This window comes from Barbus barbus (genome assembly GCF_936440315.1).
Source record: "Barbus barbus genome assembly, chromosome: 43".
Lineage (NCBI taxonomy): Eukaryota > Metazoa > Chordata > Actinopteri > Cypriniformes > Cyprinidae > Barbus > Barbus barbus.
The window spans coordinates 11,551,601-11,568,086 of NC_136721.1; the positions used below are offsets into that span (position 1 = coordinate 11,551,601).

Genomic DNA, 16,486 nt, shown 5'->3' on the forward strand with positions numbered 1-16,486 from the left:
GTTTTGGTTATCCATCGTCTTGTATCGGAAGTCACTCTTTTACTTTCCAACACTAGGAGGCGATAGTGAGGTGCTGTGCAAACACTGGGTATTCGAAGAAGAATGTGGCGCAGCTGCATTTGAGAGATTATTCTCACACAAAACACTGGCAAGAAAGGATCTCTTCCGATCTTGCAAGCTTACAAAGTGTTTATCTTATTTTCTCTCTATTTCATTTTATTACAAAAAACAGGAAAACAGCAATTGGAAGGCCTATATTTTAAATTTAAAGTAGCGTTAAAGCCTCTTAAAAGATGGCGACAGCGGACGACTCTCGCTACTATAATGGTAAGTTCGAGCCGTTAGCAAAAGCGCTCACCTCCATTTAAATCGTCTGACATGAATACGGTTTAGTTAAGACTATACACAATCTTATTGCTTCTCAAAGACCGTTTTCTAACTCTGCGTGGTCTGTCAGCGTGTAACGTTACTCTATAATTTACGTAACTAACATCTAGCTAGCTAGCCTTTGTTTTTGTAGATGCGTGATGTGTTTTCGTTGTTGGCTGTTAGTTCAGACAGACGGTGAAGGCATAATGTAAACTGATTTTGCCGAATTTCATGTCATATTTTGTGAAAATAATATTGAGCAGGGTGAACTGACCACATGGTGGTAATGAGTGTTGAGGTCATGTTGAACTGCTGTAATATTAGCCAACCTTAAGCTATAATATCGAGATCTACATACGAATAATAAAACCTCAGAGGAGCCTTATGGAAAATTGCATAGTTTTGTAGTTCATCTCCTCCCTTCATCTGGTTAATACTGTAAAGATTGACATACGAAATGGTAGTCGGAAAATGAAAGCAAAAAGAAAGGAAGTTTTTTATCTTATTTTTTTATTTATTTTTATTAAATGGATCAGTTTATTGAAGCTTTGAAAAAAAAAATAACCAAAACGAATATATTCCAACAATAATATGTTATTAAATTATTTAAAAGGGTTTGATTATGATAATTCAGAGATCTTTCGCGTATCAAATAGAGCTTTATAGGGTTAAAGTCATGCTAAACAATATAGTTGAGCAACAATTTTGTGTATGAAGTAAACTTCTAAAGAAACTGGTTTTGGACATACCTCCAAGTAACAGCATGTATAGTAATCTAATCTATTTAAAGCAAACATTTAGCCAGCAAACATTTTTCATTTGAAATTAGTCATAAGTTTGGAAAAATAGACAACAATCTCTTTAGGGTCATAGGTAATGTGTAATATAGTTTGATTGATTTCAGCAACACAATTTACATTTTAGCCAATATCCAAGCAGTGGGCCATTAGCACTTGTTTGATTACAGGGATTATGTCACTTGTATTTGTTAAACGCCTGTTTTCACACCTCTGACTCTTTCATCTTCTGTCTTTCAGAGCATGATGACCGTGTTGGTGGACCAAAGCATCGTAACCGTAAAGGCAGAGGCCCTTTCAGAGCCCCCCTATACAGCGATCAGATTTCTCGACCAAGACATCGAGGTGGTCACGGTGGTGGTGGAGGAGGCCCTGGTCCTCGGTCCAGACTTCAGGATGATGATGGAGATGTGACCATGGCAGAAGGTCCTCAAGACAGTGGCGCCCAGCGCAGATTGTAAGCACAATTATGCTTATTTTCTTATATAATCATTGAGGTTCAGCAGTTAAGATTTTATGCATGTTTTCAGCAATCCGTATGGCCGGCCACCGAATCGGCGTGAGGACCGCAATCGCAAAGGTGGACGTGGTGGCGGCGGCGGAGGTGGAAATGACGATAGAGGTGGCATTCGATATGGAGTCAGAGGTGGCGGTGGTTCTGATGGAAGCCGCAAGAACTGGTTTAAAATGACTGTTAGTACATTAGACGTTAATAGCACATGAGTTAAGCAATCATTAATGTATTAGGCTTTAATTTAAAGTATGTTACTGACCTTGTTGGCGTATTACATTGTGATTGTCTTTGTCTTGTCACAGATTCCTTTTGGGAAGAAATATGACAAAGATTGGCTTTTGTCTTCGCTTCAGAGTGTCTGTTCCATGCCATTCCATGCCGTTCATGTAAGTCTACACCAAAATGCATGTCTTCAGTATGCCTATAGAAAAGCACCAATATATCACATTGCTTAATCTCTTCTGACTTGTCTTTTTTGGTCACAGTATCACACTGATGGCAACAAGGCCCAGTTTTATGTTGAAGATTCCACAACTGCTAACGCTTTGTTTAAAGTGTCACGGAAAATAACGGACAAAGATGGATATAAGGTAATACAGTAATATTATATATTACCGATATAAGGTAAAATTATATGCAATGCATCATAAACATTGAAAGATGGCATGTAGTCATCATTGTAATTTAGTTTTTCTAAAGTAATAACCATAAAAAAATACAGTAATCTGTTTATGTGCATATTTTTGTAATAATTTCTAGTTTAACCAGAGTGTAATTTGGTGTCGTCTGTTGGATGGATAGGTGACTGTTATTATGAACAGCTGCCCACCACCTACTTTGATTCACACTGATCTGAAGGCTGCAGATTTGGAGCATTTGAAGGTAAGGAATTGTTACTTGCAGCAGCCTTTAAGAGGATGTTTTCATTTATTTCATTTCTGGATAATAACTGACTGTCTTCTGCAGCAATGCATGGCTAAACGCTTTGATGGTTCACAGCAGGCTCTTGATCTGAACAACATCAGAGTCGATCCAGGTTGGACTTTCATGCAGTCATCTTTCTCCAAACAAAAACACTTACTCGTTTCGGCTTATTGTAGGCTGTAGCTCAAATGTATGTTTTTCTTTTCTGGCAGATTTGGTTTCTCAAAATATTGAGGTCACTTTGAATCGGAGGAACTCCATGTTGGCTGTTATCAAAATAATCGAGGAGAATATTCCAGAGGTACGTTACATTTTTCTTGCAAGATTGCCTGAAAATGTAAATTTCTTCCAAAAAGCTTAGTAGGCATATACGCTGCCTTTTAAAAGTTTTTGGTCAGTAAGACCCAAGTTAGTATTTTATTTTAAGATTTTTTTTTTATATAAAAATAAAAGTTAATAATTTTATTCAGCAAATTACATGTTAAATTGATCAACAGTGACAGTAAAAACAAACAAATGCTGTTCTTTTGAACTTTATAAAAAAAAATTGTATCATGGTTTCACAAACATATTAAGCAGCACAACTGTTTGTGTAATAAATGTTTCTCGAGCAGCAAATCAGCATATTAGAATGATTTTTGAAAGATCATGTGACACTGAAGATTGGATTATTGGCTGCTGAAAATTCAGTTTTGTGATTACAGGAATAAATTACATTTTAAAATATTTTACAGTAGAAAACATTTTAAATTGCAATAATAATTCACAATATTACTGTTTCTACAGTATTTTTGATCAATTAAATGCAGTCTTGGTGAGCATAAGAGTCTCTTCTCTTGAAAACATTAAAAATCTTAACATTAGCATTAGTGTACATTAATGTTGAACTCTGTAGATGTGATCGAAAAACGTTTTACTTTTTCCTTTCACAGCTGATTTGTCTGAACCTAAGCAACAACCGGTTGTACAGGCTGGATGACTTGGCGGACATTGTCAACAAAGTTCCCAACTTGAAGATTCTCAATCTGTCACATAACGAGGTATGATTATGCTCTCTGACACCTATAGATTTACTCTTTCCTCTAGGCTCATCAGTCATGTGCCATTGTATCATCTTGTAGCTGAAGACAGAGAGAGAGCTTGATAAACTGAAGGGTCTGAAGCTGGCGGAGCTCTCGTTGGAGGGAAATCCTTTATGTGGACACTACAAGAATCAGGCCGACTATGTCAGGTTAGTCTTCTCTGCCATTTGTTGCCAGAAAAATACTATACACAAGTACATAAATATCAAGCGCAGTATTTCAAAACATGCGCTCTTACGTTACTCGGCAAGCCTATACGCTCTTAAAGCTATAGATACCTGATTGATTTTCCGTAATCTACTAGAATGCAATGCATACATGTGTTGCGTTATGAATTGCAGTGTGTTCAACAACACACACACAACTCATGCTCACACAGAAGCGTCTGCATTCACGTACTTGCGTAGAGTATGTTTCAGGCCTGAAACAATAGTTGTGCGTGTTGGTGCACATATGCACATGAATGCATGCATATGCAAAGCCTTACCCCTTGTAGTTCAGTAAAAAAAAAGAAACTGAGTGGGGGTGTTAATAGCTCTATAACTGGTGTGTAAGATACACCTAGAAAACATGGCAGTCATTAGAAAGAGAAATGTATTGTGTGCTGAATATTTCTGATTTGCGAGTTTGAGAAACATTAATCCCTGGCTGGAGAGAGTCTGACGTGACATTTGTAAGGACATTCTGGGTAGAAAGTGTCCCTAATTATTACACGTGAAAGCAATCCCTGCATGTTATTCTAAACAAGAAAAAAAAGAATCCACTAGTTCCACTCTGTGTGGTTTAAATGCTAAAGTAATTGTCATTCAAGCCTGTCTGTAATATGCAGGTGTATTATTATTCATTAACCAGTGAGCTCTTGATTATTTTCCACTAGTTCAATAATCAGGCATGTGATAATGATATTTACTTGTTCGAGTTCCAGTGGCAGTCCAGTAAGTAGAATAAGTTTGTCGACACTTCTTGTTCTTTATGGTTTCCACACTTGTGTTGCTTCATTCTTGCTTTTTTCTGACCCCTCACTGTTGGCCCTGTAGCTTTTTGCACAGAACACAGCGATTGGCTTTTCTAAAATATTTTAGTATATTGTAAATCTCATTAGCTCATACATCAGTATTTACAGTCAGTTTAAGCAGCAGCTTCTGCATGTGACCTCCCAGAATGCTGACGAATAAGTTGGCATACAAGGACAGAACAACCATTGGAGAGGATGCTCTATTAAGTACTATTGTGCTCCACCTGTCTAAAATGCTGGCACCCTCCTCCCTCCACCCGCCCTGCATGTCTAACACCTGATGTACTGCTGATGCTGTGTGGCCAGTGAGAGGCTGGTTAGTCAACGACGGGTAAGATCCCACCTTTTGATTCTGGGACAACCTAAGGCAGGCACAGCCGCAAAACTGGCCCCAGCCAACGTCTTGGAGATGAAGAAGACCATGCAAGGAAGAAGATGAGTTGTTTTGTGTGGAGATGCCACTGGTGGAGAAGGAGAGGGGAGGTTTTTAAGAGAAACCTTGAGCCAAGCACTGCTCAGAAAAATGAACTTTTATTCATGGAGCAAAATGAATAATGAGAGCAGAGGCAATTTTCTCTCTCTCTCTGTTTCTGTATTGAAACCAAGGTGGAGGATAGTTGGTCAGATTGACCGTTTTCATGATCCTCATCCTAGAGCACTTTGGAGAAAAAACATCTGATCATCAATTCAGCAAAGGCAAAACATTGGGACAAAATACCTGAGGAGGATCACAGGAAACAAGTTTTTAAATATTAATTTCAGTATCAAATAGGCTACAAATGACTAAATATGAAATAGAAAAGTAAGGTGTCTGGGCTCAAATGAAGCTTCAATTAATAGTTTGAATAAATACCCTGCTGTTCTTAAATTTAATAGTAGGGTCCAAATGAAGTAGGGCGAATAACCCATACACCTTCATAGCACTCATTTATTTTAATCATATTATGATCTGTGCAGAGGCTCAGGGTTCAACATTTGTGCTCTTCTGTTTATTTTTTTTTTATTTAATGTCTGACCCTGATTTTGACTCACATTCTTTTGGTTTGGTTTCTCGCTGTATAGCTGTTCTTTTACTGTCTCCACTGTCATTCATCCAAAAGTGTCATTCCTCCCCCCATGTGTATGGCTAAATTTACTCGCAATTAGGTCTATTATAAATAATGTTTATTTTTCCCCCCTAAACTATTAAAGCACCCAATGAATAGTTTACACTTAAAGTTTTAACAACTGAACATGCCAATATTTGTCGATCTGTATGTTAAAGCCTGAAAAAATAGCCCATAGGTTTTGACAGAACCACCAGTATGTCAGATCTCGTCCAAGTACCTCAAACTCTCCCCTTTCCACTGAGTACACATGTGCTAAAAACAAAATACTGACTGACTGACAACTGATTGATTTTTGGTGTGAATGTTCACCAAACTCTACCCCTCACAACACCCCACTGCCCCCATCCTTTGCCAGCCTGCGTGTGTCTGTGTTTCGGCCTGTAGGGGGCACCGGTGGTGAGTATTGTGGATGGGTAAGTACTGTGCCGGGGGTGGGAGGGAGTTGGAACAGGTCTGTGATTGGCTGATTGGTGCCATGGCTCAAATGCCCACGTTTTTCATTCACACAAGTACAAAACAAACTTGATCTAGTATTCAGCAAACCTTCACTGTTTGTTCAAATGAAATGAATGGTGTTTTTTTTAAACTGTCACACTACTGTTCAAGAGTTTGGGGTCGGTAGGATAAGATGATTATTTAAGAAATTAATATTCAGAAAGGCTCATTAAATTGAGTGATACATTTATAATCTAATTTAAATAAATGGTGTTCTTTTGAATGTTCTGTACATCAAAGAATCCTGAAAAAAAGTATAAATGTTTCTACAAACATTTTAAGTAGCACAACTGTTTTCAGTATTAATGATAATGAAAAATGTTTCATGTGCACCAAATCAGCATATTAGAATGGTTTCTAAAGGAGCATGTGACACTGAAGACTTGAGGAATTATGCTGAAAATTCAGCTTTTCCATCAAAAGAACAATTTACCTTTATTCAAATAGAAGTTGTTATACAACTGTAACATTTCACAATATTACTGTTTTTATTGTATTTTTGAATAAATAAATGCAGCCTTGGTGAGTATACATTAAAATCCTGCCGACCCCAAACTTTTGAACTGTGATGTGTAAATCCACAGTTTATCTCAAGCCTGATGGATAATTGTCTGTAAGTAAATATTTCTCTGATTGAATCACTTTTTTACCTATTTGTCCCGTATTTAAGATGGCCCGATTTGAGTTTTTGTTGGACCGTGTCATTGGCACGTGTGCAGTCTTTGCTAACGTTGTCTCTCTTGTTGTGTCTTTGTGATTGTTGGACAGTGCCGTTCGGGAACGATTCCCTAAGCTGCTCAAACTGGTAGGAAATCCAGCGTTCGTCTGTAACATTATTAGCAATTGTGGTAACCATAAGAAGTGAATGTGTAGTCACATTCGCTCTTTGGCTTAATTGTATATTAGACGTGTTGTTTATCTGTTTATTGTTTAAACTACAGGATGGACATGTCCTTCCGCCTCCCATTGGTTTTGATTTGGAAGTTGCTCCTGCAACTCTTCCCCCCTGCAAGGTTTGGTCAAATTTTCATACTTTCTTCACTGAGATGCCTGTATTTGGCTTTCATTAACCTCTGTTTTACTTCAAACACAGGCTAGCTACTTCTGCTCTGAAGAAATCAAGAACATCATCCTTTGCTTCCTGCAACAGTGCGTATTCTTTGATCTTTATACAGCACACCAGCAGTAAAACTGAAACGTTCAGATCAATATGTTCACGTATCTGTCTCACCCTCCAGGTATTACAGCATATACGACTCTGGAGACAGACAGCCTCTGCTAGACGCCTACCATGACGGGGCAGCTTTCTCCCTCAGCATTCCCTTCACCCTGCAAAACGCTTCAAAGTACAATATACCTTCTCTCTCCTCTTGTCATCTAGCCAGTAAAATCTGATCTTTCTTCCACATGGTCCGCATACATTTACCTTGTTTATAAATCTTTTTTGTCTGCAGAAGTAGTTTAGGGGAGTATCAGAAAGACAGTCGCAATATCAGGCGTATGAAAGACGACCCCAGTAAGTAATTATTAAATAATCTACATCAAGTTTCTGTCCTCTTCTAACTTCAACATCAAGGTGTGATCATATTTCAGTGAAGTTTTGCGTTTGGGCAAAAAACCAAAGCAGCTTTCTGTTGCTCAAATTTGAGTGAGCAACTTAAACACAAGTGAAACCTGCATAGGGAACTTCTTGTCCTCGCACAAAACTCTTGATTGCGCTAAATTTCACACAAGTAATAAATGTGGCCACACCTTTAGTATTAAATTTTATCTTGAATTGTGTGGTAAGTTGTGCCATTTCCTTTCAGCTACACGGTTTCGTTTGATTAAGCACACACGATTAAACGTGGTGGCTTTCCTGAATGAACTTCCCAAAACTCAACATGACATCGCCTCCTTGATCGTAGACGTCAACACCTACACAGTGAGTCAAACTTCCGTTTTTTTGCTTGCATGGTTCACATTCAGATTTGCGATTCTAATTGCATCTGTGTTTTTTGCAGGCTACATTGTTGGCATTTACAGTCAGTGGAGTTTTCAAAGAGAGTGAGTTCCATCTGAAATCATTGAGTCAGTCGTTTAAAGTCCGAAATTTTCGTATGCGTTTTTTTTTCGCATACGCCATCCTTTCCTCTCAAAATGCTTGCTACGGATGCGAAAAACGCAGAAAATTTGAACCCTATACAAACAATTTTTATGACGGATGAACGTTTCAGAGGTAGCTTGTAAATGTGATTGAGGTCGTATTTATTTTTCAATGTGCGAAAATTTTTGACTCTGATCTGAGAGTGTTTTGTGACTCGCAACATTTTCTCTTTTTAATTTTTTTTTTTTTTTTAAGCAGATGGCAAATCGCGAGACTCATTCAGAGCCTTCTCCCGGGTGTTCATTGCTGTTCCTGCTGTTCCTGCTGGGTAAGATCTCTCATATAAAATTAATTTGGCCTCATGTGCCATTGGTCATATCATAACATATTTTCAACTCTTCAGTCTGTGCATTGTGAATGATGAGCTATTTGTTCGAAATGCCACTACGGAGGAAATTCGACGTGCGTTTGTTGCCCCAGCCCCTACGCCGTCCAGCAGCCCTGTGCCCACTCTGTCCGCCCCACAACAAGAAATGCTTGCTGCCTTCTCCCTAAAGTCTGGCATGAACCTAGAATGGTCTCAGAAGTAAGGACTGCAATACATGTTTATTATTGCTTTGGCTGTGATAATTATTCTGTTTCTAGTAGGGATGCACCGATACTGGTATCGGGTCGATACTGAGCTCATGTACTCGTATTCGTTAAAATGCCCTGATACTAAACGCCGATACCACGCATGTGATCAGTGCCATATTCAGACAAAGAAACACCAACAACAGAAAAACAGACAGCAGAATGTAGTTATTAGAGATTAAGGATGTCTAAAAATGTACATGCAATGAATATAATGTTAAACATTCAGTATTAATGCCTGTATAGCTGATGTGAGCAAGCTGATAAGCAAAACACGCTGAGTGGATCCAGCGCGCGGCGGCGCAGATGCGCGAGCTTGTCGAGTGAATATCCCTTTCTCACAGATCTCACTGGAAAGTTTGTACTTCGGTCGGAAATGTCAAAAACGAGTAAGTAAAACAATGCACAAGTTACTTAACAGTAGGGAGAGAGAGCGATAGAGAGAGCGCGCGCGCGCACTTCTGTGGTGTGATCTTTATTGATGTTCGCTCAGCACGCATCATTTGAATTAAAACTAAATCGTAAATATATGACAACATATAGGGGCATTCATTCACTTTAAACATCATTTATTTTTAAACTTAAGCATTGAACACGAGTGAAAAACAAGTGAAACTATCAGCCTGTGTCAAATGCGCTAGGCTGTTCTGTACTTGTCCCTTTCATCTGCTCCGGTACACATAAGTGCGCGCGCTGTGCGTGTTTTCCTTGCTTCATGCGTGTTTCTGCAATTATATGGCTTTGAAATCTAAATGTTTCAGATGAAAAAAAATAAATTCTATATCTGAAAATGATTGATTTATAACGAGTGGTTCCCTGCATAATTACAGCAAAAAGCGTGGTTACAGCACTGAGCCGCTGCAATGGAGCAGCTCTAATGCTATTTAAGATGATGTACCATAGAGCAAATAAATATATAAAAAATTAACAGTGAAAGTAACAAAAAATTGTAAATTACATTTTAATGGGCATAATTAAGTGTGAAAAATAACCGATGGATATACAGTCAAACCAAAAATTATTCAGAGACCAGATATCATTTTTAATTTTTTTTTTTTACTAGTGGGTGCAGGACACTATAGTTAATTTAAGTAACTGAGGATAGCAAAATAAAGTAAACTGTGACAAATTATACCCAAAAATTCTTCATACAGTGGACTACCAGTAAAATTGATACAAAAGTGAGACCAAACATTATTCAGACCAAGTAATGGAAAAAATGTAAATTCAGGCTTTCATGAACCTGGTTGACAGCATGCCCAGGAGACTACAGGCTGCCATTAAGGCTAAGGGTGGCCCGACAAAGTATTGATAGTTGTGTAAATATTGTCATACCAACAGCTGTCTGAATAATTTTGATTGATTGATAGAAAGGTATTATCAAGCTAAATTTGTTCTGACACAGTTTAACTTGGAGTTCTTGTAATATTTTATTAGCATTTTCTAAACTATAGCGAATAAAATGTGAGAAATGTTGGTGTCTGAATAAATTTTGGTTTGACAGTATCTATTTGATAAATGAAGTTAATCAACTAACATTTTACATACTCATTTGTTTTCTTTACCCAATATTTCAAAAATGTAAAAATACAATAAAAATATTGGTACTCGGTATCGGCAAGTACCAAAAATTAAAGCATCGGTATCGGGCGAGTACTGGAAAAAGTGGTATCGGTGCATCCCTAGTTTCTAGAATCATATAAATATGGATAGCTTGTCAAGGTCAGAACTTTCTTGTTATTTCAGGTGCCTACAAGACAATGATTGGGATTTTGATAGGGCTGCTCAGATCTTCACCGGCCTTAAGGTACACCAGTGGTTAACAGGAACAAATACTCATGTGTCTTGTATTTATCTTATGAATGTCTTTTGTCCTTTCTTTTTTTTTTTGTTACAGGCACAAGGAAAGATCCCAGATGTCGCGTTCATCAAATAAAGAGCTGTTATTGGAGGTTTCACGGAAACCCTGAACCGCAAGGGGGCTTCCTGATTCTTCTCACCTAAAATAAATTCTGTAGTTATTTTTTTCTTTTATTTTTTTGGGGTCTTTTTTTTTCTCTAAAGAAAAAGGTTCTCAACAATTGAATTTCTTTACAATGGAAAATCAAGTTTACAGAGCAAAAATAATATAGGAAAAAAAATAACTCAGAAAGGCACTAAAACCATTTTCCCCCACCATGTGAATTTTATTTTATTTTTCTCTTCCTAACTTTGCTGTTCAAGGTTTCCGTTAGTTTTAACTGTCGTCATGTCCAATATGGGACAGATATGATAAATAAAGTACTTGTTTATTGCTTGTGTTTTGTAAAATAAATATTAACCATGCTCTTATGTACTAGACTGTAAGAGTGAGTTGTATTTTACTGTGAAATATACAACCCGAATTCCGGAAGTGTTGGGCCGTTTTTTAAATTTTAAATAAAATGAAAACTAAAAGACTTTCAAATCACATGAGCCAATATTTTATTCACAATAGAACATAGATAACAGAAATGTTTAAACTGAGAAATTTGACTGTTTTCTGCACAAAATGAGCTCATTTCAAATTTGATGCCTGCTACAGGTCTCAAAATAGTTGGGACGGGGTCAGTGGGGATTTCTTTAAGACTGCAAGGGAAGCTCAGCTTCCCCTATAAAGTAAAAAAATGAATGGTCAAATGTACTATTGTCTTAACATTTTATTGACTAAAAATGTGTTCGAACACATTCATCTCGAAGACGAGTTCGTTCAGAATCAGCTACATATAGCAGGTCGGCTGACTCGATTTCCTTCTCATATATTCCCGTAGCATCAGTGTATTTCCCTGTTGAAGCCTGGCGTCCATTGACTTCAATGGGGCTGCTTTGAACAGTTTTTTTTCAGTGCTTCGAAACTAGACGGTCATTGGATAAATGCTGCGATTATGTCCCGCCCCCAGAGCATCTCAGCATCTCTGGGGGTGAATGGAGGAATGGGCTGGCCTGGACTCCGGTCTTCTGAGTGATGATTGGAGGGTCTGTCGAAAGACTGCATTTCCTTTTGATTGACAGCGATTTTGTACTATAAAAAGTCGCTGACGCTGAAGCTATTCGAACTCAGTCCCATAGCGGATTTTCCAAGTGTAGTCGAAAGACAAACTGCTTTAACCTATTTCTTGGTATTTGCTTGAAATTGCTAGCCAATTTCCATCATACGTTTCACACAATTATACACCACATTCCTTGTTTCAGTTTAACCTAATTCCCACATTTCCTCCGTCGAGTTTAATATCTTTTTTTTTTTTTAGATCGTTTGTTCATTCATTCATTCATACAGTAGGCTAGGCTAGCATCGTAGGGGTGAACTAGCCAGCTAGCTAACTGCACACGATGGCAGACAGTGCTAATATTGTCAACCTGATTTTTGAGACCTGTAGTAGGCATCAAATCTGAAATGAGCTCATTTTGTGGATAAAAGTGTAAAATTTCTCAGTTTAAACATTTGTTCTTGAAAGTCTTTTAGTTTTAATTTTATTCAAATTTAAAAAACGTCCAAATATTTCCGGAATTGGGGTTATAGATAAGATGGAAAATTATAAAACTATGTTCAGTACAGTGTGTCTATCAAAAAAGCTGAATGTGCCATCATACCTGCATCATAGGGGTAACGGTATATGGTTTTACTTCCATTAAACTGCATGCAATGCTTCAAAAAAAAAAATCACAACAAATTGGATGCAGTCATGAGGAAAATGTTTATTGCTGCTTGGGTAACCACTATACAGTAGGTTATACACATAACCATCAGAAACAGAGATTTGTGCGTTATACAGCCAAACTTGTTTTTTTTTTTCCAAACAAAATAGGAAGCAATGAATTATTGCTCCAAGTAAACAAGTTAGTTCCTCATATGGGTTTCCCCACAGAATATGCAATAGTGTTATTCATCGTTGGGAATTTCCATTACACTGTTTTTGGAATGATAATTGGGCAATTGGGTCTATGACGAAAGGGTGACGGATTGTACAGTGTAAACTGGTTACACTCAGTAACTTAAATCTCACTGAGGAAGTTTGGGGCTAAGCTGCAGGTCAGGCCTGTACCATCAGGCTCCACATTGAGCTTTTTGACCACTCCATCTTCAACCAGCATGGCATACCTGCACATACACAAAACCAGGTTCAGAAGAGGCAATTGAGGAGAAGTGAAACTGTCAGTTCCACATGAAAATGACTAAAGTTTGACTAAATTATACACTTATTTGACTAGCTATCATCTTCACATTCTGTGGAGAAGAAATTATCCCATATTTTATGAAAAAAAAACAATGACTGAGGGAGAGTCATCTCACCTTTGAGACCTCAAGTTTCCAAGCACCTGGATCAAGTGATCATTGTTCAGGAAGAGATCCACAGCCTACATAGAGAAAAAAAAGATGTTTATAATATCTATATATGTCAGACAGGGACTGCATTAATAAGATAAGATAATAATACGATTTAATCCTGTGATATTTCCTGATTTCAATGCATGAAGTTGCTTCAAAAGCAAGAGCTACCTTTGTGAACGCTCCTGTGGCATCAGCCAGCATCCGCACCTATAATAAATGAGATGAATTAGACTGTGTTTTAGTAAAAACCAGGTTAATTAAGGGCGGAGAGTTTTCTCACCTTGCCGTCTGCTCCATTCTCTTTTCCCCAGGCAGCCATGACAAACACATCATTAACAGACACGCATGCAATCTCATCCACACCTCTGGCCCTCAAATTCTCAGCCATCTGTATGAACCCTGGGAGATGAGTCTGAGAAAACACAAGAGGACAAAGACAAACAAGACTGTTAACGTAGATACCGAAAGATGTGTACGTTCAAGACTAACTTATGTTGCGTTTCTTTCACAAACTTATATAGGGGTCTACAGACTTTTTAAGTGACCACTTGAGTGTTGCAGTTTAGGTCTGGCCATTAATAAAATGTGTATAGTACTATCTGCATTTTAAAAAGAATTATTGATTTACTGAGCCATAGTACATTTTCTAATATTTTAATGTGGTATTGAGAATGATTTAGCTGAACCTTTAGCTTTGGTTGAGGTTAACAAAAATGTTTTATCCACAAAAAAGTTGGTACCTTTGAACATCCAGGTGTGAATGCTCCTGGCACGCCAAAAAGCACTCCTTTTTTGCCCTTGAAAAGTTCAGCCATTGAGATGCTGTTCCCCGGGTCTCCCTCGTGCACCTGTACATTTGGAAGCTGTTGACCAACCTGAAGAAAATTAAAAACAGCAGCATGAATAATGCAGCATAAAACACATAAAACTGTTTAAACAGCTTCATTTCTTAATCCATTATTTATTACAAGGTCTGATGACAACAGCTATTCCAGTAAGCTGTCCAATTTCAGAGATCAAAAAATAAATAAATCTGGATGATTCTTGTGATCGTAAAAAGCTTATCATTTAAAGGCTTATGTCTTAATGCTTGAGAACTCATGACTCATACTCAAGCACCTTTACAATATATATTTAAAATATTCTTCAACAAATGGTGTTCGTTGACCTTAGTGTCAAACCAAATATTATATTATTTTAAGATGGATTTTTGTAAACCTGCTACAAAAATTTGAGACAGTCTGGAGGAATTGTGCGATTTGTGCAATTCTTTTGCAATAAACATTAAAAATGATTCTTATTTTAATGATAAAAACCTGTTAACAGCAAGTTCCCATCCTATATATCATGAAAAAAAGGGCATTTACAGTTCTTGTGAGTGAAAAAGAATATGCCATCTTATAATTTATGTTACATGTACCTGTGATGAACTTTGATTCATTACGTGGCATTCTCTTTACCCCACGTGTTTTTATGGTGGTTGCCAGTAAAGGAGCATAATACATTTTAGCACTTAGGGTTAGGATTAGTGGTATACTGACATCAAATGAGTTAATTAAATATACATTTCTTACTGTACATTAAATTTGAATCCATAAATATGAAAATGTTACTACCGTATCGTTTACGGCAAGGTTCTGGTAACTGCAATTGCTGCTATTACAGTGAAATTCACAGATTTATTTTTAACAGTGTAGATAAAATTTATGAAATTATATACAATAGATTTGACCGTTTGGGACTAAATGAGGATTTGTAGTAACCTCATAAACTCTTATTTACCATAAACCAAAAATGTTTGATCATTTTTAACAATAACTTCAACGGTTGATAAACTCCACAATTTGTTTAATATTTAGTCAATGGAATGAGATTATTTACTTGTTTTGTATTTTAGATTATGTACATACAGGGCTAAAATAGCCCTAGGCTAATGTAAAATAGTATTTATTTTCTTTTTTTGTCAGGTTTTGGTCATGCATAATTCCCATAACGACTAAATCTCAAAGTATTATTTATGTCAGACTGTGGCTATATTAAAAATTGTGCTAATGTATCTGCTGTAGGCCTATCATATGACTTTTTTGTTATGTTTTCTTGATAATGTTGTTGGATAAATCTTAAGTGCAATAAATCATAAATTTATTGTTTACTTCTTAGCATAATAGTTCAATATTGAACAAAGAATCGATAACATTTGATAAGTACGCAGTTATGGTGTTGCCATATACTCGCGCACCCCGCGCCCTTTCCAAGTTGTCAGCAACAGCAGCCTTGCGTTACGCGCCAGGCCTACAAGGAAATAGTTTCCTTCTATCACTAAATGCTTTAACTGATCGCCCACAGCATATTTGAATAAGTATCTGGAAAAGAACATCGCAAAATCGTAACATCACGGACACACCACTGAAAAATAACCCGTGCTTGTGTTATGAAATGCGCGTAATAAAGACACTCATGGCCGCCACTGTATTCTAGAAGCATCTAATGCGTTTATTTTAGGCACCGAGCGGCGAAAATAGTGCCAAGGTCATGTGCAACGCCAACGCCAGTCCTGTATCTGAATGTCCCTGCTGCAGTTCTTACCTGGATCGGCATGCTGGTGTTGCGAGTGGAGTGCAGCAGTCTAATGCAAAGGGAGGCACGGACGCCTTTCAGTAGAAGTGTAGTGGAAATCATTGGTTTATATAGCCGCAGTAGCTCAGCAGCGACTGAACACAACACTCATCCAGCCTCACAGTCACGCCTCCCTCCCCTCTACTGAAGGATTCTCATTAAAGCAGCTTCTTACCTAACGCTATTTAACTTCATTACACCATTAAAGATAATATACTGGTATTAGGACAGTAATTAAGTGTTAATCCGAAAAAATTTACTCCACCCTTATTGTCTGTCCAGCTGAATTTATTCTGTAAAACAGATAAAAAGGTACATTTCTGTTAGTTTTTAAACATTCTATCAGACAAAAATGTTAATGGGGTTAATGGGGATTTAATTATGTCTTAGTAACAGGTAAGATTTTGGCGAGCTTTAGAGTTTTGGCATTTGCCATTATAGCCTTAAGATCAAGGTCAAATTAAACTACAATGTGCTTTTTAAAAAGAGAGCTAATGC

The 16,486-nt window shown here is 37.4% G+C and overlaps 2 protein-coding genes across 3 annotated transcripts; one reads left to right on the forward strand and one right to left on the reverse strand.

Annotated features, from left to right (window-relative positions):
• Nucleotides 1–61: 61 nt before the first annotated feature.
• LOC306862840 (nuclear RNA export factor 1-like) lies at nucleotides 62–11,467 on the forward strand. 2 transcript variants are annotated; one of them, XM_079405859.1, is made up of 21 exons: nucleotides 62–327; nucleotides 1,407–1,623; nucleotides 1,697–1,859; nucleotides 1,983–2,066; nucleotides 2,166–2,270; nucleotides 2,482–2,562; nucleotides 2,647–2,716; nucleotides 2,817–2,905; nucleotides 3,537–3,644; nucleotides 3,726–3,835; nucleotides 7,074–7,110; nucleotides 7,247–7,318; nucleotides 7,399–7,454; nucleotides 7,544–7,651; nucleotides 7,760–7,821; nucleotides 8,114–8,229; nucleotides 8,309–8,351; nucleotides 8,650–8,719; nucleotides 8,795–8,977; nucleotides 10,771–10,831; nucleotides 10,922–11,467. In XM_079405859.1, exons 1-21 carry the CDS (start codon nucleotides 294–296, stop codon nucleotides 10,958–10,960), a joined length of 1,908 nt encoding a protein of 635 aa, XP_079261985.1. In that variant the 5' UTR covers nucleotides 62–293; the 3' UTR covers nucleotides 10,961–11,467. The 2 variants fall into 2 exon arrangements, with proteins under 2 accessions (XP_079261985.1, XP_079261984.1); XM_079405858.1 differs by having other exon boundaries at nucleotides 8,647–8,719; nucleotides 10,922–11,440.
• A 1,251-nt stretch (nucleotides 11,468–12,718) lies between these two features.
• On the reverse strand, nucleotides 12,719–16,251 carry LOC306862841 (peroxiredoxin-5, mitochondrial-like). The gene is made up of 6 exons (XM_079405860.1): nucleotides 15,959–16,251; nucleotides 14,113–14,247; nucleotides 13,653–13,784; nucleotides 13,541–13,579; nucleotides 13,334–13,398; nucleotides 12,719–13,141 (listed from the first exon to the last, which is right to left on the reverse strand). Exons 1-6 carry the CDS (start codon nucleotides 16,049–16,051, stop codon nucleotides 13,036–13,038), a joined length of 570 nt encoding a protein of 189 aa, XP_079261986.1. The 5' UTR covers nucleotides 16,052–16,251; the 3' UTR covers nucleotides 12,719–13,035.
• Nucleotides 16,252–16,486: the final 235 nt, after the last annotated feature.